The sequence below is a fragment of the Emiliania huxleyi genome (genome assembly GCF_000372725.1).
Source record: "Emiliania huxleyi CCMP1516 unplaced genomic scaffold EMIHUscaffold_320, whole genome shotgun sequence".
Classification (NCBI taxonomy): Eukaryota; Haptophyta; order Isochrysidales; family Noelaerhabdaceae; genus Emiliania; species Emiliania huxleyi.
This window is the reverse complement of record NW_005199600.1, coordinates 7296-30049: the sequence shown is the minus strand read 5'-3', so window position 1 is coordinate 30049 and position 22754 is coordinate 7296. Positions and strand designations below refer to the sequence as shown.

Genomic DNA, 22754 nt, shown 5'->3' with positions numbered 1-22754 from the left:
CGTCGTCTGTGAAGAAGTGCTGCACCTGCCTCACGGGGCGCCACGCGTGAGCAGCGCGTCTTCACAGCAGACGCAGCCGTGAAGAAGCGGCGCACAAAAGACTCCATCGCGAGCGCCAGCGCGCCGCCCTCCGCCGCCTCCTCCAGCCGGTCGAGGAGCGTCTTCCCGGCGGACTCGTACGCCGTCGGGCTGTGGGCGGCGTCGGGCTCGTTCTTTGCGCGCCACGAGGCGGCGCGGCTGGCGGGTGCGGGCCTAGGGGGACGCGTCCACGACGAGTCCTCGACGCGACACTTTGCGCGCGGCGCGGCGGCGGACGCCTCGCCGGTTGTAGTGCATCCCGACGTTTGCGACGAGGATGTCCGCCCCGGAGGCGGCGGCGGCGATGCGGCGCGAGAATGCGGCGGCCGTCCCGCACGCGCCCGCCTTTGGCTTGGCGAAAGGTCCGTCCGTGCGGTAGAAACGGATCGTCGCGTTCGCACGCCGCACCCAAATCTCCTCGTCGGGCAGCTGCCTGCGGAGGGCCTCGATCATGTGACACAGTACTATGCAAGGCGGCGTCCAGATCTCGTCGGGAAGCTGCCTGCAGAGCGCCTCGAACGCCTTCTTGCCAGAGGTGCCGTTGCACGAGAGGAGCGAGCACCGCCGCGCGCCTAATCCTCGCGAGGACGCGCGCGTGAGCGAAGCACACTCGCTCGCACGCGCACGGACGGACGCACGCCACTCACCCGGCTCGAGCCGGAAGCGAGCGGTCGAGCCGCCCGTCCTCGGCCGGTCGCCGGCGGTGGTCCGCTCCGAGCAGACGGCGTCCTGCGCGTAGTGGCGCGCCTCGAGGTTGTGCTCCGCGCGTCGCCGCGTGATCTCGCTCACCTCGCCGGCGGCGTCGAGGCGCGCGCCGAGCATGTCGAACATCTGATTCATCGTCGAGTCTCCAACCAGAGAGAGCGTGCGGCCGTGGAGAGCGGAGAGCAGGCGAGGCACAGAGACGATGCGACCGTCGCAGGTCTCGTGCCTCAGCCGCGAGATGGCGCTCTGTTGCCACCGTTCGGAGCAGCATGCCCAACGCATCTTGTCAGGCGGCGTGTACGTCGAGAAGCGGCTGAGGTAGAGCGGGCACTGGTCAGTGCCGGAGAGCGCGAGAATGCGCGCCAGGTCGTCCTTCGGGGAGAAGGGCGCTGCGTCGTCGTGCGCCGGGTTGGGAGGCAAGAATTCGACACGTGCGGGCTCCTCGCACAGCATCGTAGGTGTTGGTCAGTGCGGGCACGGACAGTGTCTCCAAGTGCTCCAAGTGCATCGTGCAGCGGCAACACTTCCGAGTTCGAGAAAAGAAAAACAAAGCACACAGAGTGTAATGGCCGCTGGGCTACACTGAGTTCGAGAAAAAAGTCGTGAAGTTAATCGACGTTAAACAACAAAGTCCCGGCAGCAAGTTGCTCCGCTAGCTATTCTCCTTCTTTGCCGCGGCGGCCGCCATCGCCTCCTTGGTCTTTGGCCCGACCGTCATGATCATCTGCCGCCCAAAGACGCGCGGCGACGAGTCGAGCACCCCGTGGTCGTCGAGGGCGGTCGCCATCCGCTCCATGATCTCTTTGCCGACGGCGGAGTGGACGATCTCGCGCCCGCGGAAGAGCATCGAGAACTTGACCTTGTTGCCTTGCTTGAGGAAGCGCTGCGCCGAGCGGAGCCGCACGTCGAAGTCGTGCGCGCCGATCTTGTACGACATCTTGAGCTCCTGCGGGGAGGAGGGGGAGGGCGCAAGGCGGTGGTGTGGGCGCGGGCGGTGTGGGCGGCGATTGGGCGGGCGGCGGCGGGCGGAGGAGGAGGAGGGGTCATCCGTGTCGGCGCTCTCGAGTGCAGCGAACGCCTTGAGCCTATCTCTGGCGGCCTCTCGGCGGGTGTGTGTCTGTCGCCTTGAGCTCTTGCCCCTTGACCGCCTTTGCCTGCGGGGGAGGGGCGGTCCAATGCGCCGTGAGAGCGGCGGAGGGGGAGGGATGCCGCCTCCGACTGCAGCCTCAGACTGCAGCCTCAGACTGCAGCCTCCAGCGGGGCGAGCGACGCGCCTGCTCCTTCTTCTTCTTCTCCTTGTTGAAGCGGAACTTGTCGTACGACACGATCTTGCAGATGACGGGCTCCGACTTGTCTGCGATCAGGACGAGGTCGAGCTGCCGCTCCTGCAGCGGGGGCAGGGAGGGGGCAGGGAGGGGGCAGGGAGGGGGCAGGGAGGGGGCAGGGAGGGGTGAGGCGAGAGGAGGGCGGCAGGGAGGCGCGCCTGAGAGAGGCGGCGGGGTGAGGCCAAGGGCGGGGTGCGGGCCTGGCTGCGGGTGGGGGTTCGGGGGGCACCGCCGGCACTGCCCCCGAGAGAGGCATACCCGGACCGGGCCATGTGCTAGACGGCAAAGGCCCCGTCTCTCGCCGCTCCGCATCTCAACGCGCCTCCGCTGCGGCGAGCGCGTCGGCCTTGGGCATGACGCCGAGCATCTCGTCCGACCCGCCGGGGACGTCCACCTAGGCACACGCAAGTGGTTGAGACGTGGCGGTGGAGAGAGAACGGCGAGCGACGCTGAGGCCGCACCAGCACGCGCATCTCGTCGAATGCGATCGCCTCGTTGATGGGTGTGTTGTCCTTTGGCGCCGGAGGCTTTCGCATCTGCCTTCCGCGTCGCATCTGGCACACAGGCCCGCCAGCCCGCACGGCACGGGAAGGCGACGGCTGTGCAGCGGCGGCGGCGGCGGCGGCAGGGCGAGCTGTGCCCGACGTGGCGGGCATGCCGGCCAGCGCCGAGGGCGCATATGCGGCGGCGCTGGCCGCCAGCGACGCAACGAGCACGCTTCTAAGCTGGTTCATGGACGCAGCAGCCTCTCTGCTCTCCAGCCCGAGCAGTACACCTCGAGAAGAAGAGAAAGCGAATCCCAAGAACACAAGGCGATCTCTCAGAGATCGGCAGACGACAGCGGCGTCTCAGAACGAGGCCGAGGAGAGCGATGAGTCAGGGGAAGAGACAGCAGGAGAGAGAACGACGAGAGTGAGAAGAATGCGAGGTGGCATGAAGGTCGCTGCAAGAATTGGTGATAAACTGCGGAGAGAGATAGGCAGTGGTAGACGCCCGAGGGTGGGCGACGGCTAACACCACACTTCTCCCCTAAAATCCCTGTGTGGTGGCGGCGTACCGTCCTCCCATCCCTCCCTTGGGTTGCCTGTTTTCTTTCTTTTCTTCTCACATGATGAGCGATCCCACGTCAGCGATTGTGGGGACTACATGATTACACGAAGGGTGGGGGGGGCCGTCCGCAGAGCTAGGCGGCGCGGGCACCCCCCACTGGGGCCGAGCGTAAGAAGCCGTTTGCCACTTGCTTGTTCTTGACCCTACTGTCTGAATTCGACACAGATTTTTAGCAATACCAAATGTTCTGAATTCGCGGAGCGAAGAAAATTTTATACGGAATACGTCCATTTTGGGAGCTTGGAATACGGCGTATTCCATGGAATACGTGGAATACGGGTGGAATACGGCAGAATACAGGCCTCTGGGAGGTCATTTGGAATACGTGGAAAACGTATTCAGACAGTAGGTTCTTGACCCACCCAATTGGCACGCGCTGGGGAGTTGAGCCAGTCTTTACGCACATTGCGCGCCTGCTTGTTGATGTTCTCGGCGTCGCCCGCGAAGAAGAAGAAAAACTTGCCCTTTCTCTAATTGTATGTAGCTCTTACGTACACTCCCGTGCGCCGGCTCTGCTTTCGCGTGACACAATCCGGCGAGTCCTTGTTGACGCCCTCTGAAGCGATCCGCTTTCGGTCATGACCTTGCTCGCGCTCCTGCTGTCGCCGCCCGCGGTGCCAGTTCCGGAGATCGACCCGCCCGCCTCGACGGGAAACCTCGTAAACAAGGCGATCTACGGCTCCGACTCACGACAGGAGCACAGCGCGATGCCACCAGAGTGGACTTCGATTGGCGATGCCGTCGCAATGATCTACGACACGCAGAGTAATCGCGTGTTTGACAGCCAGGGCGTCTTCCAGTACGAACAAAGTCTCCGCGACAAGAAAGGCGACTGCGATGGCACGCCTTTGCGCTTCAGCGACCAACCCACCCCGGGCCGCTGCACCGCCACGCTGATCGCTCCAAACAAGGTGGCGACCGCAGGGCACTGCTTCAAACCCCACCTTTGCGGCAGGCTCGCATTTGCCTTTGGCGCGACTACCGACGCGATGGTCCGCGGCACTCCCTTCGCTGCCGACCGCCTCTACTCATGCGGCTCTGTCGAGATCTCAGTGTCCACCGGCGGGAAAGACTGGGCCGTCGTGCGGCTGGACCGGAGCGTCCCCGACTCGGTCGCCTCGCCCGTCCGCGTCGCAAGCACTGAAGTCGCGATCGGGACGCCCGTCATGAGCATCGGCCACCCGGATGGCCTCCCGCGCAAGTACGCCGGTGACGCACAGGTCAAGGAGGTGATGCAGTCGGGGACGGACGCCTTCCGCTTCTCGACAAATGTGGACGCGTTCGTCGGCTCGTCCGGGTCGGGCGTCTTCGACATGTCGGGCGAAATGGTCGGTATCCTCATCAATGGCAATCGCGACTATGACGACAAGGGTTGCGCCATCACGTACCCGCAGGAGCAGGGCAGGGAGTGGGCGACGGGCGCCAAGCTCCTGCTCCCCTATTCGTCCTTTCCTAGCCCCTTGGCACCCTCCCCTCCGCCGCCGCCGCCGCCGTCGCCGCCGCCGCCGCCGCCACCGAAGCCGCCGCCGCCGCCGTCACCGCCACCGAAGCCGCCGCCGCCGCCGTCACCGCCACCGAAGCCGTCGCCGCCGCCACCGCCGCCACCGAAGCCGTCGCCGCCGCCACCACCGAAGCAGCCCCGGAGGAGCTTCTGGTGCTTCTAAGCTAGTGGTGGCGTGCTTCTGACAGCACAGGCTGGCGGGCGGACGACGCTCGACGGGTCTCGGGTGGGTGACTGGCGTCGACCGGCGCGTTCGTTTCTTTGCGCACTTACTTGAGTGAGATCTTTCTCCCTCTCGCTCTCCCTCTGGTTTTCAAGAGAGAGAGAGAGAGAGCGTCTCTTTGTGTCTTTGAGGTGTGGCTACGAAAAGAGAGAACCGAACCTTGCCACAACGCCGCACAAACTCCGCAAAAGAAAGTGTGTAACAGGTATCAGCGCCCGGTCCGCGCGGGGGCGGAAAACAGTCACATGTGCAGCGCGGCCGGGCGTCTGCATCACAGCCATTTCTTTTGGCCGGTTCCCAATCCGAAGCCGACCATGCCATCTTATCGCATCTAGGCCGGCGGCACCCACCCGGATCACGCGCTCAAGCTCTCGCCGGAGGCGTGCCCTGCGTCCCATATAATGCGAGTGATGACGACAGATTGACGAGTTAGCACTACCCGGGTTGCACAGTCGCGGCGACTTTGAGCCGGCCAAGGCCGAGCCCGTCAAGAAACAGCGCAGCTTGGCAAAGTGGGCCGAGCGCGAAAGCGTGGATGACGGATCCCTGCCTCCTCTCCCTTGGGCGACAGCAAAGCAAGTGCGACCCAACCCTCACCCACCCTCCCCAAAACGCGCCAACTCACGCGATTCGTCTCCGGCATTAGCCATCGTCAGAGGCGGCACCTGCACCCGCTGCGGATGCTGGAGGCGGAGACTGGGAGGTGGTCGTGAGTAAGAAGCGCGGCGGCAAGAAAGGGCGCCGATGAGTTGCACATCCGTCAGCGCCTCCATCGAGATGATGCCCAGGGGGGCCGCCTCTACAAAGCGAGAGCAAGCCTCGCGCATGGGTGCGCCAGAGCTCAGCCCTAGGAGTCCAGCCATACCTGCCAGAGGAACAGAATCGGGGTGGCTGCGCTGCACAGCAAGAGCATATAACGCGCTTTCCAGCGGCGAAGTCGCTGGTGCTGCGCTGGTGCGGACTTGCTAAGTCGTGTGTGCTCCTTTTTGCTTGCTCATACTGGACAAAATTATATAACGCTTTCCCAGTTCACGACAATGTGAGGCCCGCCTAGCGCGCACATCGAGAGCGCCAAGTTGTGTTGCCGCGAGGAATCCTGCTCGAAGATGTTGCGTCAAACGGAGAGACGACGCCCAAGCACCCAACACCATACACCCGCCTGCGCGTCCCGCTTGCCTCCCGGGCACAAGCCTCGCATGAACTAGTGGCGCTCCCACCTTTGCTGCGCGCCCGCCTCACGACGGCATCCGCCTGCGTCAACCTCCCCCGGCACCAAGCCTCGCATGAACTCCATGTGCGCTGCGTCCGCCGCAGGGCCACGCCGCCTCACCCGCCTTCCGCCGCCCGCGTACATGAACACCTCGCGCCCCTCGCCAAAGACGATCCTGTGTGTGGCGCACTGGTCGTGCGGCCTCCTGCCCACTAAGAAACCGTTAATTGCATCCGGGTCATACATCCCTTCGCACTCCGGCCGACCCGGTCGGTAGAGGTACTGCGGAGATCCCATCGAGTAGAGTCCTTCGATTTGCTTGTTTAGCTCCGATGGGTAAGGCTCCCACACCCCATTCGCCTCGTACTCCCAGATCGCCTCCGACGGCGTGGCATTCCCTGCATCGTTGTCGCTGGCCTGCATGCGCTGCTTGTGCGCCGCATGCGCCGCGCCAGCCCGCGCCCGGGCAGCAGCGTCCTCCGCGGCGGAGGCGACGCGCAGTGGCTTGATTGGCTCTGCAAACACGTCCGTTTCCTCCGTCTTCCCACCCCCGTTCCTGCCTTGCCTCCCCTGCTCCAAAAGGCGCAGGTTGACCGCTCGGACCAACATCGGGGCGCCATCGCCGATGGGCAGCGACACAGGGAAGCGCAGGCTGCCATCGGCCCCGCGACGAAAGGGGGCGGCGATCGTTCCCTGCTGCCCGTTGAGCTCTGGACGCGCCGCGAGCCCGGCAAGCTCCACACGCGTGTGCGGCGCGAACAACGGCGGAGAGGCGAGGATCCGCTCGATCGCGCGCTCGCGCGCCTCATCGCCCAAATACGAAGCCAACACATCCGTCATCTGGTCCACTCGAGGCTGGTCCAGCACCCTTGCGCTCACCGCAGCTTCGCACACCGCATCAAAGGTGCTCTCGGCCATCGATGTGCTAGAGTTAGTGAGGTCGTCGGCGGGGCCATCGAGTACCTCCAGCAGCCGGCTGCCGCACAGCGTGATGCCTTGCGCCCGATGCAGTGCCTCGAGTCGCTGCTGGGCGTCGGCGCCAACGCCGCGAAGCGCTTCTCGCGCGCAGCCGTGTGCCGCGCACAGGCCGTCGAGCGCAGAGGCGGCAGCGGAGGCGACGTCCTCGAGTGGCCCGCCTGGGGCGGCTCCGGTCAGAAGGCTCAGCCGATGCACGCAGGCAGGGAAATGGCGCGAGGAACAGAGGCGAAGAGAAAGCTCCGTGCCCCACTTCGTGGAGGGCGGTGAGGCGATTACGTCGACGAGCGTGACGGCCGGGCCGATGACGAGAGCGTACGCGGGCGTCGACTGCCTGCTTCGGCAGCGTGCACGCGCAGGCGGGTTGAGCGCGCTTGGAGGCACGAGGGCGCCCGAGGGGGGGCAATTCCGAGAAAACCCCGTGCTGTGTTGGCAAATCATTCCCATCCCTCCCTTGGGTTGTGTGTTTTCTTTCTTTCTTTTCTCTTTTCTGGTCCATGATTTCTGGACGTACCTATTCTTTTTCTGGAGCTAAGCCTCGCCGTCGCAGGAGTCGCTTAGGCGGCTCCCGTGGTGTACCTGTGTTTGTGCCAGTGCGCGCCAGTGGTCCCGTGCCAACTATCATCTATCTATCTCGCTTCTCTCTCGTGGGCTCTCGCCAAGCCAAGCCCAAGGCACCGACAGCCACCATGCGGATTCGAGTCAAGTCCGTCACGGTGGTGGTCCGCTTATTTCTGAGAGAGAGATTTTTTAGCAATACCATTTGTGTTTGTATTTCTGTGCGCTGGCCTATAAATCTGGTCGCGCTGTAGAACGGGACTCAAGGGACAGGCAGGTGTGGGTGTGTGCTCGTGGTGATTAGCCGTGTTTAGAGCACGATGCGGCGCAACACGCGAGTATTTCGCTTGCGCGCACACTTTTGCGACGGCTAGCGTCGGCTAGCGACAAACCTGTGAAGAGTGGCGTGGCGGTGGATGGCCGAACCCTAGGCCGAACCAGCCGGACGGAACCGCGCAAAAGAATTTTACGCGCCCACGATTCACGCGACAGGCAAAGACTCTCGGATTCTCGAGGTGGTTATCCTTTGGCCGCGTTGGGTAGCGAGGATTGGTGTAAAGAAAGAAAGAAAGAAAACAGACAAGCCAAGGGAGGGATTGGTGTGTGACGCGATTCGCGATCCACGCAGGCGTGTTTTCTGACAAACTGCGAAATTCTTTTGTTCGTGCCCAGTGTCGTGCGAGGGAGTTTTGTTGTCAAACTCTTTTAAGAAAGAAAGAAAGAAAACACACAACCCAAGGGAGGGATGGGAGAAACTCTTTTGTCCAGTCCCGTGCCCGTTGTAAAATTCTTTTGTTCGTTTTACTCGTACTGATCTGAGCGCACTGGTACCCGGGTATGCGGCCTGTTGCTCCTGTCCACACGCTGGCGCAATGGGACCGGATCTCTGCCGCTTGCTCGCGGGAAGCTGACGTGACACTCCCCGTGCCCCGCATGCTTGTGCCAATGACGGAGACGCAATCCCCGGCTGCTCCTGTGGACCCGGTCTTTGGTCTGGTTTACATGGTCAAAGCGGGCAGCGGCACGATGGCGCGCCAGCTATTGAACTTTGCAATACCATCGGGGTGGCCCGTTTCTAATGCTGGCGTAAAGGCGCAGAACAAAAGCGTAAAGTTCGCCGAGCATGGGCAGTTTTATCGCTCACGGTATCGGGTTGTCTTGGGATCCGCGACCTTGAGCAACTTGCACCTCGTAGGTCGCCCAGAGATGGTGATCACCACCCTGCGCGAGCCGGTGGATCGAGCCATCTCGCTATTCAACTACAACTGCGTGTGCAACATCGAGAACAAGGTCAGGAGCGCCAATTGCACCGACACATTCACCGCCTACGCGAGGATGGAGGCCACCACCGTCATCAACACTCTGCTCCGAGGTTCGGGCGACGACACGTACGTGGAAGAGCGCGGTAGAGGCGGCCTGGCACTCCAAGCGCTGAGGTGCTTCAACAGGTCCTCGCCAGAAACCTCGACGGGGCTGGAGAACCTGCTCCTCGAGCTGCTACAGGTGCAGCTGATGGCGCCCTGTGTCAGCGTGCTGCCGCTGCACGAGCTCCAGCACTCGCTCTCGCTGCTCAACGAGCGCTTGCGTCCTTATAACCTATCGCTGGACGAGTACGCCCCCAAACACAACAGCCTGTACACCCACCGATGCTCGGAGGGCCAGAGAAGCTCAGGGAAATGTCAAGCGTGCCCAAAGGAGCGCATGGCCATGCTTCTCGACCCGGGCGACCACGCCGTGAGAAATGCAATACGAATGCAGACCACGTCGGAGCCGGTTGTGCGAGTCTCCCATCGGCTCTGGGACTGGTTCAATCGGAGTCACGAGAGTCTCCTGCGCAGGCGGGCGGTGCCTTGCGCAAGCCTGCTGAGCAAATGGAGTCCCGCGGGCAGAGAAGAAACTTGAGATTTCGCCGGCCGGCTCTGTCTCTCTTTTCTGGAGGTGTGGTTCATGTTTGAGAACTATTGGGTCCGCTCACGGGCGAGCTTTGTTTGATCCATCCCAATCCGCCGTACACACAAAGACTACAACCTTGTACTCCAGTACAAAAGCCCCGCGTCCAACTCTTTTCTCTTTGATGCCCTACCTAGCTACCCGGGTACCCGGTAGGTAGCCAGTCGGTCGGGGGCGCGACGACGCTTCCCAGGGAAGCACTCACGCGGCCTGCCACCATGCGGATTCGAGTCAAGTCCGTCACGGGCGAGGAGGTTGAGGTCTCGGTGGCGGACGACGGATTGGTGGCCGAGCTCAAGGCCGCGCTGGTGGCAGCACGAGCGGAGTGGCAGCCATCGTCGCGTCTCCGCATCGCGTGCAACGGCGCCATGCTTGACGACGCATCGCCCCTGGCGGATGCGGTGAATACAGGCGGCCGCTTCATCGTCGTCGTCGGAAGTGCTCCGCCGGTCACGCCGCAAGCACCGCCCGCCGATGTGCTGCCCGCGGTGCCGCCACCGTCGCTCGACGAGCTCTTCAGCCTCGCATCGCCGGCGGCGCTGGGCGTGCTGCTCAAGCTTGCGAGCAACGTGCTGGGTGCGCCGGACGAGGCCAAGTTCCGCAGGGTCCGCCGCGGCAACCAGATGGTCGCTGGCAAGGTGCTCTGCCACGCCAAGGGAGAGGTGTGGCTGGCGGCACTTGGCTTCGAAGCCGCGCCCGCCAGCGCGGGCGGCGTGGAGGCGGCGGACGAGGACATTCCCCTCGTGACCACCATCTCTGCGGCGGCGTTGCGCCCGGTGCATGCGGCACTCACACGGGCGGTCGACGGGGCGCGGCCGTCGCGCGTCTGCGTCGCCAAGGGATGGGTTGTGCACGGGCTGTGCATCGAGCTGGGCGACGGCTCCCGCTGCGGCGCCTTCCTCGAGAATGACGGCAGCCGGATGGACCTCACCGACGACGCCGGCCTGGCCCGCCGCGGCGGCGCATGGCACGAGGCGGAGGCGGGCGAGCGGCTCGTGGCGGTGCGCGGGCGGAACTCGGCGATGGGGTACTTGTGCGGCGAAGTCCACCTGGTCCTGTCGTCGGGGCGGACGCTGCCGATCGTCGGCGAGAACGCCAGCGTGTTCGGCGCGTCCTTTGAGTATGCCGTGCCACCGCTCGACGAGCTTGCTGACATCCTCTTTGCCGACGGAAAGTGCGTCGGGATCACGCTACGCTCCGAGGCGCTCCAACGGCAGGCGGCCGCCACGCAGTCCGCCAACCCGCAGGGCGCTAAAAGTCCTCCTCCGCCGCCGGCCGAGCTCGAGCGGCCACGCGTCCTCCATTCCGTCGCGCAGCTCCACTCTTGGGCCGCTGCGCGCGCGACGGAAGCGCCGCGGCCGCGCGCGCCCACCGCGCCGACGACTGCGCTGCCCAAGAGGCCGCGCGCGCTGGCCTGCCACGACTGCCGCGGCGGGTACAACCCTCTCGCCGACGACGAGTACCTGAACTGCTTCCGCGGGTGGGAGGCCGTCGACGTGTTCGTCTACTTTGGCCACCACCGCGTCTCGATGCCGCCCCGCGTGTGGGTGGAGGCACGCCGCCCACGCGGGCTAGCCTTCGAGGAACCTCCCAGGAGCCTCCGAGGAGCCTTCTAGGACCCCTCCCCACTAGGCATGCCACGCGCGCAGTCTGCCGTGCCTCGGCACGCTCATCGTGGAGGGAGACGCGCCGAGCGAGGTCGGCGCGCTGCTGGGCGACGTGGATGCGAGCGTCGAGAAGCTCTGCGCCCTCTGCGACCACTATGGCTTTGACGGCTGGCTGGCTCGAGGACCTTCCAGGAACCTTCTAGGAACCTTCTCATAGGCGACCACTTCGGCTTTGACGGCTGGCTGGTCAACCTCGAGGCGGCGGTGCCCGGCGGGGTGCACGCCGCGCGCACGCAACTCGCTTCGCGCCCCTCGCGCCCCTCACCCCTCTCGCGGCTCGCAGGCGGCGGGGATGGGAGCGGTGCACGAGCTGCTCGAGCTGCTCACGGTCTGCCTCAAGCAGCGGGTCGGCGAGCAGGCCCACTTGCGAATGCACGGCTCCCTCGACCTCGAGCCGTCGGGGAGCCTTCCAGGAACCTTCTCATAGGCCCTCGTCCTCGTGTACGATTCCCTCGACCGCACCGGGCGCGTGCGCTACCAGAACAGCCTCGCCCCAGACAACAAGGCCGCCTTCGACGCGTGCGATGGCCTCTTCACCAACTACTGGTGGGGCGCGAAGCAGCTGGCGCAGTCTGTGGCCCTCGCCGGCGCGCGACGGTGCGACGTGTATGTTGGCGTCGATTGCTTCGCGCGCAACACTCCATATGCCGCCGGACCGGCTTGCGCGCCTGCGTGCGCCGCGGCTCGTGCGGCCGGCCTCTCGCTTGCTCTCTTTGCCCCTGGCTGGTCCATCGAGTGCGGCGGGGCGCAGTGCGCGTCGGAGGACGCGGACGCGGCGGCGGCGGCGGACCGCCGGTTCTGGGAGGCGCTGGGGTTGAAGCGACTATTTCGCGATTGAGGGGGGAGTGTGGGGGAGATATATATGTTGTATCTAGAGCAGCAACAGAATACACTTATCACTGTGGGACTTCGCGTCCCCCGTGGAATATTACCGCTCCTTGATCCTGAGCGGTTCACCGCGGAGCTGGTGGTGCTCGTGCTGCTGGCGTGGTGCAGCACTGCGCTACGATCACAAAAGTGAACCGATCATCTCTATGACCTGTCCGGGCCGGGTCTGCAAAAAAAGCCCGCACGTGCACCCGAGACGCCCGGAGAAAACAGAAGGCCTTTCAGCTGCGCGAGGGGATGCACTGGCTTGCGCCCTCCTCCTCCTCCTCCTACTCGTCCTCCTCGCTCTCGTCCTCTTCTGTGTCGGACAGCGGAATGACCTGCGGCATATCGCCGTACACGCGCATGTCAACGAGCAGCATGCCCGCACTCGCATGCCCGCCCAAGTCGGCCGTCGCCACCGGTAGCTGCTCCTCGCGCGTGCCGCCGGGCCAGCGCGGCGCGTCGGCCGACTCGCGCGCGAGCGGCAGCACCCACCCGCCGTTCCGCCCCTCGTCGTCGTAGTTGCCGCCCGCCGCGCGCTCGTCGGTGGTGCGGTCGCCCGTGGGCGTCATGCGCCCGGCGAAGCCGCCGCCGTAGAGCGCCACGCGCGGCTGCACGAGCGAGCGTGCGTCGGCGCAGCCTTCGACCGGCACGGCGACGACTCCGAATGCGGCGCAGCCGAGCGGCGTGAAGCCGTCGACGCGCACGCCCAGCCCGGTGCCGCGCAGATCGATCTGCGCCTGGCCGCGGTTGGGCGAGGTCGCGCCTCCGTGCCCCGCCGCGTCGCGCGCGGTCGCAAACGGAAGCTCGCTCAGCTGCAGCGTGCGCCGCCCGTTCCAGTACGACTGGAGCACCTCACCGGCCGAGGTGGCAAAGGTGAAGTCGTCCGTCTTGACCGTGAGCGACCACGGGCAGATGCGCAGTTTGCTGAAGCTGCTCACGAGCACCGTGCCGCGCGCCGCGCCGCCGGGCGGGAAGTACGACAGGTTGGTTGACGGGCTGCGCAACGAGACAAACTCGGTCGGGCGCGCGCTGAGGACGTTGTGGCAAAAGAGCTCGAGTGGCGGCTGGGACCGGTCGCCGTGCGCCCAGAGGCGGTACTCGCCGTCCGCGCCCGACGGCTCGTCCGCGCCGCCCTCGATGCGGAGCTTGACCGCCACGTCGCGTGCGCATGCCGGAGTGAGCGCGCGCAACGCGAGGCAGATGCCGCGCCACTCGTGGCACACCTCGCCCACTCGGTCGAGCTCGCCCGCGCTGATGAGGCACCCGGCGGCCACCGCGCGCGTCGTGCTGCGCGAGAGCAGAGGGAAGATGTGGAGGAGTACCACGTCTGCCGGAAGCGACAGCTGATCTCCGAAGGCGCACGTGCCACCGGTGGCTGCGGCATTGGCAAAGGTGCCCGAAAGCAGCTCGCGAGCCTCGGCTGTGGTCGCAACCTCCACCGTCGTGCGGTGCTCGCGGAGCAGGAGCAGGTTTTCTGGCCGCACGCTGATTGAGATGGGAACCCGGAGGCCTCTCTGAGGATCGGCGAGCACCCGGACGACCCAGCGCTCGGACGACCCAGCATCGACGGTCGCCGTGAGGCCGTTGAGCCTGCGCCCTCGCTCATTCGTGAGGCCAGTGAGGGCGACGCGTGAGCCGATGGCGATGTCCATCGGACCTCTCGGGACGGCGAGAGCAGAGGAGACGGGGGGGGGGGGGGGGGGATTTGCGCAAAATAAAATCGAAATACGGAAAACACGACGTACCCACGGTGAGTTCCTGATTTGCCAACAACATACCTAAGAATGAGGAGCATCTGACCGTCGAAATTTGTCGTTCGTGGGTGGGTGGGGCAAGCAGGCAAGAGCAAGACGCTCACTCAATCCGCAGACAGCCTGTGTGTGTGCCATCCGGAGTTGTGCGTTTATGTGAGCGTGGCATCGCCTTCCCCACATCGCCGTCTTCGCATGATGCATCTTGTTGATCGCGTTTTTGAATCGAAAACAGGATGGAGCAAGTTGCCACCGAAGTGCTCGTGAATCGGTTACGGCCTCCGGCGCGATCGTCGAGAGCAAACCGCGCGAGATGCATGGGTTGACGGGGGGAATCAACCTTCTTTTCGAGCAGTCTTTTGCCGGTTTTCGATAGGCCGACACCCTATAAACTAAAACCTAAAAGAATAAAGGTAGCTCTCTACGCCTTTGGCTTTGCGAGAATGCGATGAAACCGGAGTGTGCGGAGAAATAAATAAAATGGACACCTCTACTGTGAGATGGGTAAAAAAGGAACAGGTTCGTCCCGCCGCCCGTGCGATCTTTGTGTGTGTGCCCAGGGTTCGTCTTTTTGTCTGTGTGTGCGGAGAGAGAGAATGTGGTATGTGCGAGCCGTTAAGTGGTACGCGTGAACGGCGAAAACGTGTTTTCACTCCACCGCCGGCCGCCGGCCACTGTACACTGTTTGAAGCGCCGCCACGGCGGCCGCGACCCGCTCGCGGTCCGCCACCTTTGTCTCAAACTCCGTCTCTCGCCCATGGACCTTTTGAGAGCCCATGTACACCGGGGTCTCGGGCCGGTGCAGCATGGCGCTGCCCTGCACGCAGCGGAGCGAGCCGTGCACCTCGTCCGCGCCCGACGCGGCGGCGATGGACGCGGCGTTGCCCTCGCTCAGCCCGCCCGCGGCGGCGACTGTCAGCCGCCCGCCCGCCGCCGCCACCATCCGCCGGAGGACCGCCGCGCCGGCCGTGGCGTCGGGCGCCCCTCCCGAGGAGAGGACCCGCCTCACGCCGCAGCGGACGCACGCCTCGACCGCCGCCACCGGGTCGGCGGCCACGTCGACCGCGCGGTGAAAGGTGAGAGGCAGAGGCGCCGCAAGCGAGACGAGCTCGCGCAGCACTGGCTCGTCGACGCTGCCGTCGGCGCGGAGGGCGCCGAGGACGACGCCGGCCGCGCCGGCGCGCTTGATCTCGCGGATCTCCTCGCGCATCACCTCGAGCTCCGCCTCGCTGTACAGAAAGTCGCCGCCGCGCGGCCGCACCATCGCGTGCACCGGCAGGGAGCACGTGCGCAGCACGACGCGCAGCAGGCCCACCGACGGCGTCGTCCCTCCCTCGAGCAGGTTCGCGCAGAGCTCGAGGCGGGAGGCGCCCCCCCTCTCCGCCGCCACCGCCGACGCCACGCAGTCCACGCACACCTCGAGCGGTACTCCGCGGGAGGCGGGCGGCGGGCGAGGCACGGGCTGGAAGGCCCGCCGCGCACACTCCCACGCGCCGTCGAGCGCGAGCTCGTCCCCCTCCCTGGTGACGAGGTAGAGGGGGCAGCCCTCGTACGCGGCGACGGACCGGCCCTTGCCCAGGTACGCGTCGCGCAGTGCGCTGCCGGCGCCCAGCCGCGCCGCGAGCTTGGCGGTGACCCCGCCGGCGAGGAAGACGCCGCCGTGCGCCTGGAAGCGGAGGGCGGCGTTCGCAGCCTCGGCGCCGAGCGCGCTGATCAGCATCTCCATCGCCGCAACACACGTCGCGTCCGCGCCCGGCTCGCCCGGAGTGCAGCGGCTGGCGATGGCGGCCGACGGATCCGCTGCCGACCGCACCGCAGCCTCCACCTCGTGCGCAGCCGCCGTTCCGCTGGTTTCCGCCGCGCCGTTTGGCGCCGCCGCATCGGCCGCGTCGCTGCGCAGAAAGTCGTAGATCCGGCGCAAGCCGAGGCCGGAGACGACGTGCTCCGCCTGCGACGTTCGGCGAGCTGCGGCTGGTGGTGGCGAGTGCGCGTGTGTGTGTGTGTGTGTGTGTGTGTGTGTGTGTGTGTGTGTGTGTGTTTGATGCGAGTGCTGCTGCGCGTGCCTTGACGTGCCGCACGCCCAATTTGCCGGCGATGTGCGAGCGGAGCGCCCACTCCGCCGCAGAGCGAGCTGCAAAGTCTGCCTCGCCGCACTCGGAGGGAAGCACGAGTGGGGCGCCGTCGCCGTCTGGCCACGCGAGGCACACTGAGCCGAGGCCGGTGCCAGGGCCTAGGCACGCCACCGGCCGTCCGGGCAGCGGCGACCCCGCGTGCACAGTCACGCGCTCGGCCGCCGGAACGGCTGCGAGCGCCAGGCCGACCGCGACAAAGTCGTTCAGTAGCCGCAGCCGGCAGGGACCGACGCCGAGGGAGGAGGCGAGGTCGGCCTCGTCCAGCCGCCACCCAGAGGCGCCCATGGACTCTGCCATGCAAATCGCACTGCCCTCCACCACAGGCCCGCACACTGAGAGCGCGGCCGCCGTCACCCGCGCCAGTCCGGCCGGGAGCTCGGCGACGAAGCGCGCCAGCGCGTCGCGCAGGTGCGCAAACTCGGCTGTTTGGTAACGCACGCTGTGCAGAGGACGCGGCCGCGAGCCACACAGAGCATCTGGCACGAGGACCAGTCGGATGTTTGTTCCGCCGATGTCGCCGATCAAGACGGCAGAGGCGTCCGGCGAGGACATCGCGGCAAAATCGCCGTCGATAATGTGCCTGTCCGCCCACAGCGGTGTAGCCTATTCGGGGGCGAGGACATCGCGGCCAGTGTCCGGGTTTTTCTTCTTTTCGCGACTTTTGGCAACCCGAACGACACACACCGCAACGACACAGCGTGGGGCGAGAACATGGAGAGACACGCAGAGAAAAAGAAGGACGGCATCAATGCAGGACGGGGAGAGCCTGGTGCGCAGCTCAGATGCAGCACGAGTTTACAGCTCAGCGGGCCTTGACATCCAGCAACACCGCCTCCGCAGGACCGTAGGTCAGTCCAAGCACGAGGCGGCAAGGAGCCCCTGCCGGGAATTTAGAGTCCAAGATGCTGTCCGAGACCTCGTGCTTTTGGCCGGCCTGGTCCTCAAGCCAGACTTCAGCGGCAGCCTCGCTTCCAGAGATCCGCGTCAGGCGCGCGTAGAGTGTGACCTCGAAGCTGCGGTCCCGGTTTGCGCCCGAGCCGTGGTCCTCGTAGCCGTCCACAGAAGCCCATGCCTCCTCACACGCCGCAAGACTGCGGTGGTTGATCCATCCCGCAACCGGCTCGCCCGTTCCAAAGCTCACGAAGAGCATGTCGTGGCAATCAAGCGCGGGACAGCCTTCCTTCACCGCCAAGAGCACGGACCACGTGAGCTCCGATCGCAGCGTGACGCATGCGCTGCTCACCTGGTGTAAGGAGACACCTTGCTCATCGGAGTCTGCGGCCACAGTCAGCACATTTCCGTCGAGAACGGACGCTTCGTCGTCGGAAGGTGTATTCAGAAGCCGCCATGCGAGGTCGCCGACCTGGCCTTCGCGGCGGCAGAACTCGGCGGAGCGCTCCTCGCCCATCTGTCTTGCAGGCGAGAGGGAGCTGAAGCGAAAGGCGGCGTGCAGCAGGCGCTGCGCGAGGCCGGCGTGGCCGAGGCTCTCGATGCGCGGCTCGACGGCGTCGACGAGTGTGTCGGCGGGGATTGTCGCGTACCGCACGATGCCGAGCAGCTCGGCGCACGCCTCTCCGTCGCGCTGCGGCTGCGGCTGCGCCTCCAGCCATGCGATTGCGCTCTGAAAGACGCAGAGCTCGGGGAGCGTGATCGCCTCGCTCTCGAGGAGGGCGCGCAGCCACGGCCTTGGCAGACGGCGCCACTGCTCCTCAGCCGCGAGCGCCTCCAGGTGCTCGCTCACAAACGCGAGGCACGCGGCGCGCAGGCCCGCAGTCTCTGGGCGGTCGAGCGTGTCACACAGCTCGATGATGTTGAGGTACGACTCGGGAAGCAGGCCGTCCTTGCCCAGGAAGTCGGCCGCGAGCTGGAGCAGCGGGCGCACTTCCATTAGCGAGGCGGCGTGCATCAGCGGCACTATCGAGGACGGCGTCGCCTCGCACTCTCCAAGGTAGAGAAAGTCGAGGAGACAGCGAAGGCTGCAGGCCGTGACGCCTTGCAGAGTCAGCACGGCCGCCTCACCGTCGCGCATGCCGGAGCTGAAGCACGAGCGCATGTACGAGGAGCCACCCGCGAGAATCAGGCGGTGGGCTCGAATCTTCTCATTCTCGGCCGAGAGCACAACATCGCAGAGCTCGCCGCTGCGCCACATGTCGGCGTACAGCTGAAGAGGCGCGAGGCGCTGCTCGCTGTCTGCCGTCAGCCGGATGACCGGCGCGGCCGGCGAGGCCGGTGCGGCCGGCGCCTTGGGCTCCGCGTCGCGGCTGCGTTTGCGCGACATAGCTCCACCGCGATTCTTTCTTTTCGACTGACTGTCACTGATTTCCGGTGCGTTTATGTGAAGTCCGGCGTTGTGCGTTTACGTGAAGTCTGTGAAGCGTCTGGGCGTCGGCGCGGCGCGCGCCGCACCACCGGGCGATCGATCGCACAGCCATGCCGACCATCCCCATCACGATCGCGTTCAAAGAGGAGACGCACCGCGTGGAGCTCGACCCGAGCGAGAGCGTGTCCACACTCCGCGTTCAGATCTTCTCTCTCACCGGCGTGCCTCCGGAGGAGCAGCGCATCACTGGCCTCGGCCCGGGCGTGCTCAGGGACGACGCCGACCTGGGAGCGGTAAGCGTCAACCTCCTCCCCGGCACGTGGGTGATGCTCGACCGGTGCGCGCCATCGCAGCCGCAGCCGCTGCCGCAGCCGCAGGAGACGATTGGCGAGGAGCTGCGCCGCCAGCAGGCGTGCGCTGAGATGCAGAGCCGCCTCCGGTCGGGCTTCCAGACGGCGTCCGCATACGAGGACCCGGCGCTGCAGCAGCAGGCGAGGAGTCTCATCCCGTGGGCGGCGATCTGCGAGGAGGCTCGGAGGAAGGGCTCCGGCTCTGGGCAGCCCCCGGAGGCGAGCGCTGAGGCGAGCGCTGCGCTGCGCCAGATGCGAGCCGAGCCGGCGCTGACGGCGGTCGCATCCGCGGCGCGGTCGGACCCGACGCAGCTGGCTCCGATGCTGCAGCAGCTCTCCCTCTCCTCGCCCGCGCTGCTGCAGCTCGTCAAGGCCAACCAGAGCGACTTCCGCGCCCTCCTCACCGCCGAGGAGGCAGGCCCGCCGCCTGGAGGGCCGACGGGAGGCGGGCCGGACGAAGCGGAGCTCAAGGAGCTTCTGCGGTGGTTCAAGCGGGACTTCTTCACGTGGGTCAACGCGCCCGAGTGCGAGCTGACCGGCCAGCCCACGGAGCCCATCGGGATGGGAGAGCCGACGGGCGAGGAGAAGGCGTGGGGCGCTGGCCGCGTCGAGCTGTACCGCGGCCCGACCGGGCACGTGACTCGCTTCCCGCGGTACAACCACCCCGCCAAGCTACTGCAGACGCGCAAGGGGAGGTGCGGCGAGTGGGCGAACGCCTTCACCCTCTGCTGCATGGCGGTCGGCTTCCGGGCCCGCTGGGTGCTCGACGTCACAGACCACGTGAGAGCTCACCGCGGCCGGCAGCAGCCCTGCACGCCAGCCCTCGAAAAAGGGGAACCCACACCCTCGCGCCCGCAGGTGTGGACCGAGGTGTGGTCACCCCTGCGCCGCTGCTGGCTCCACGCCGACCCGTGCGAGCAGGCGCGACACACCCCCACATCCTCCGACACGCCTCCGACACGCCTCCGACACGCCTCCGACACGCCTCCGACACGCCTCCGACACGCCTCCGAGAGCACTTGCGGCGCACCTCAGGGCACCTCCGACGCACCCCCGACACACCTCCGAGGCTCCCGTGCGAGCAGGCTTGCGACGCGCCCCTCCTCTACGAGCGCGGCTGGGGCAAGAAGCTCTCGTACGTCTTCTCCTTCGGGGCCCACGAGTGCGTCGACGTCGCGCGCCGCTACTCGGCCTCGTGGAGCAAGACGCTCGCCCGGCTGTGAACAGCGTCTCTTCACACCTCCTGCTGTGAACAGGCCTCGTGGAGCAAGACGCTCGCGCGGCGCAACTCGGTGCCTCGCCCGCATCACAGCCTCCGCTGTCACCTCCGCTGTCACCTCGGCTGCACCTCGCCCGCATCACAGCCTCCGCTGTCACCTCCGCTGTCACCTCGGCTGCACCTCGCCCGCATCACAGCCTCCGCTGTCACCTCCGCTGTCACCTCGGCTGCACCTCGCCCGCATCACAGCCTCCGCTGTCACCTCCGCTGTCACCTCGGCTGCACCTCGCCCGCATCACAGCCTCCGCTGTCACCTCCGCTGTCACCTCGGCTGCACCTCGCCCGCATCACAGCCTCCGCTGTCACCTCCGCTGTCACCTCGGCTGCACCTCGCCCGCATCACAGCCTCCGCTGTCACCTCCGCTGTCACCTCGGCTGCACCTCGCCCGCATCACAGCCTCCGCTGTCACCTCCGCTGTCACCTCGGCTGCATCTCGGCTGCACCTCGGCTGTCACCTCGGCTGCATCTCGGCTGTATCGGCTGCCGGGCCACCGGCTGTGCTGGACGTGTCTGTGTCATGCCCGTGACGTGTCCGTGGCATGCTCCTCGCAGGTGCCCGAGGGCTGGCTCGAGGTCACCGTCGCGTCGCTCAACGCGTCGAGGCAGGCGCTGCTGCCCGGACCGGCGAGGGCCGACCTCGCGGAGCGGGCTCGCCTCGAGCAGCAGCAGCTGGCGGGGCTGGACGTCGACCGCTCGAGGGCGTCGCTCTCCGAGGCGGAGAAGAAGGGGCGGCAGACCGGGGCGGTCGAGTGGCGGCGGAGGCGGGGCGAGCTCGGCGAGGCGGCGGCCCCCGGCGGCGAGGGCGGCGGGGAGGGCTCGCCGGCCGGCGGGGCGGTGGTGCGCGTGTGCGGCGCTGTCGGCTCGGTGGCGCGGGCTGTGGTGTCTGCTCGAGCCTGAGGGGCATGTCCGCGACGCGTCCCGGACCCGTCCTGCTCAGGTGGTGCACGGGCTCGTACTCGAGTTCGAAGGGGGAGGGCGGGCCGGCGCCTGTCTCGAGAACTCGCAGGACCGGATGGCGCTCGGCGACGACGCCGGGCTGCTGCAGCGGGAGGGGCGGTGGGAGGGTCTGCGGCCGGGGGAGCGGATCACTCGCGTCTCGGGCGCCGCCTCGACGATCGGCTACCTCGCCGCCAAGGTGAGCCTCTCGCTGAGCAGCGGCCGGAGCATCACCTTCACCGGCGTGGACGCCGACTCCACCTCCGCCGCGCCGTTCGACTTTGAGGCGCAGAGCTTGCCCTCGGCATGTCCCTGGATATGCCCCTGGATATGCCCCTGGATATGCCCCTGGATATGCCCCTGGATATGCCCCTGGATATGCCCCTGGATATGCCCCTGGATATGCCCCGGGATATGCCCCGGGATATGCCCCGGGATATGCCCCTGGATATGCCCCTGGATATGTCGGTGACGTGTCCACGGCACGACCCGCGCAGGTTCCGGACGGAGCAGAGCTCGTCGACTGCTCCTTTGCCGACGGCACGCTGGCCGGGATCGTCGTTGCGCCGCGCGATTCCGCCACCGCCACCGCCACCGCCACCGCCACCGCCACCGCCACCGCAGCACAGCCCGCCTCGCATCTGACCGCCGTTGCGAGTGCGGTCGGTCTGCTTGAGGGGCATCGCGAGGCCCTCGCGACTGCGGTCAAGGTCGTGAGCAACATCCTGTCCCACCCGGGCGAGACTAAGTACCGCCGCCTGCGCCTGACCAACGCGGCGCTGCAGCAGAAGCTGCTCGGCCGTACTGGCGGCGAGGCGCTGCTGCTGCGAGGCCTCGGGAGGGACGTGTCCATGACGTGTCCCTCTACCCTTCCCCGACACGTCCCCTAGGCGCTCCTGCGCGGCCTCGGCTTCGTGCGCCAGCAGGGAGAGCAGGGGGCTGAGCTCGTCCTGCGCGGAGACGACCTCGAGGCCGAGATCTCGCCGAGATGTAGCCGAGATGTAGCCGAGATGTAGCCGAGGTATAGCCGAGATTACGAGTCCTGCCGGAGGCGAGGCGGTCCGCGGGGTCCAAGGCGCCGCTGGAGAGGTGGAGGCGTGACTGCATCTGCGAGCAGGCGCTGCACGTGGGCAAGGCGCTGCTCGACGAGGCGCTCTCCGCGGCGGTCGCCGACGAGGCGCGGCCTCGCGGCGTGACTAACTCTAACTCTAACCCTAACCCAACCCTAAACCCAACACTAGGCGCGGCCTCGCGGCGTAACGCAGCTTGCAGACCTGGCCGCTTGGGCGCGGGCCATGTCGGCGGCCGGCGAGCGGCTCGTGGTGGTCGACTTCACCGCGTCCTGGTGCGGGCCTTGCCGGCGGATCGCGCCCGTCTTCGCGAGCTTGGCGCAGGAGATGCCGGAGGTGGATTTCGTGAAGGTCGACGTGGACGAGGCCCAGGACGTGGCGCAGATGTGCGGCGTCCGCGCCATGCCCACTTTCCAGTTTTACCGGCGCGGCTCCAAGCTCGGCGAGGTGTCCGGGGCCAACGAGGCGGCGCTCCGGGCGGCGATTGCGCAGCACAGGGCGTAGCCGTAGGCGCGCGCCATATCCGTGAGAAGCCGAGCGCAAGGATCCAGTAATCACCGGCGCTCCGGAGAGCAATGTTCGGTTCGTTGGTTTTTGTATTTTGAATTGCCTCAAGTGAAAATTATGCATGGTGCAGTTTCCGAATTTTGTCCCACGACCCCTGGACGCTGGAGCCCCGGGCCCCTGCACGAGCTGCATCGCATGTGTGTGTATGTAGAGGGCCCAGGCATCCGAGGATA

General features: G+C 66.4%; 6 protein-coding genes across 6 annotated transcripts; 3 read left to right on the top strand and 3 right to left on the bottom strand.

Moving 5' to 3' along the window:
* Positions 1–1435: 1435 nt before the first annotated feature.
* On the bottom strand, positions 1436–2644 carry EMIHUDRAFT_315812 (hypothetical protein; the record flags this gene model as incomplete). The annotated part of the gene is made up of 4 exons (XM_005773963.1): positions 1436–1729; positions 1860–1861; positions 2054–2168; positions 2570–2644. 4 exons carry the CDS (start codon positions 2642–2644, stop codon positions 1436–1438), a joined length of 486 nt encoding a protein of 161 aa, XP_005774020.1.
* Positions 2645–3778: 1134 nt separating this feature from the next.
* Positions 3779–5084, top strand: EMIHUDRAFT_368640 (hypothetical protein). The gene has a single exon (XM_005773962.1). The coding sequence runs from the start codon at positions 3797–3799 to the stop codon at positions 4880–4882; it is 1086 nt and encodes a 361-aa protein (XP_005774019.1). The 5' UTR covers positions 3779–3796; the 3' UTR covers positions 4883–5084.
* Positions 5085–8522: 3438 nt separating this feature from the next.
* On the top strand, positions 8523–13522 carry EMIHUDRAFT_117054 (hypothetical protein; the record flags this gene model as incomplete). The annotated part of the gene is made up of 6 exons (XM_005773961.1): positions 8523–9501; positions 9792–11182; positions 11268–11333; positions 11586–11648; positions 11730–11899; positions 12901–13522. 6 exons carry the CDS (start codon positions 8523–8525, stop codon positions 13520–13522), a joined length of 3291 nt encoding a protein of 1096 aa, XP_005774018.1.
* Positions 13523–14575: 1053 nt separating this feature from the next.
* Positions 14576–16610, bottom strand: EMIHUDRAFT_240944 (hypothetical protein; the record flags this gene model as incomplete). The annotated part of the gene is made up of 2 exons (XM_005773960.1): positions 14576–15874; positions 15996–16610. The coding sequence occupies 2 exons, from the start codon at positions 16608–16610 to the stop codon at positions 14576–14578; spliced, it is 1914 nt and encodes a 637-aa protein (XP_005774017.1).
* A 250-nt stretch (positions 16611–16860) lies between these two features.
* On the bottom strand, positions 16861–18207 carry EMIHUDRAFT_240943 (hypothetical protein; the record flags this gene model as incomplete). Its single annotated transcript, XM_005773959.1, has 1 exon — positions 16861–18207. One exon carries the CDS (start codon positions 18205–18207, stop codon positions 16861–16863), a length of 1347 nt encoding a protein of 448 aa, XP_005774016.1.
* Positions 18208–22239: 4032 nt separating this feature from the next.
* EMIHUDRAFT_74843 (hypothetical protein) lies at positions 22240–22518 on the top strand (the record flags this gene model as incomplete). The annotated part of the gene is made up of 1 exon (XM_005773958.1): positions 22240–22518. The coding sequence occupies one exon, from the start codon at positions 22240–22242 to the stop codon at positions 22516–22518; it is 279 nt and encodes a 92-aa protein (XP_005774015.1).
* Positions 22519–22754: the final 236 nt, after the last annotated feature.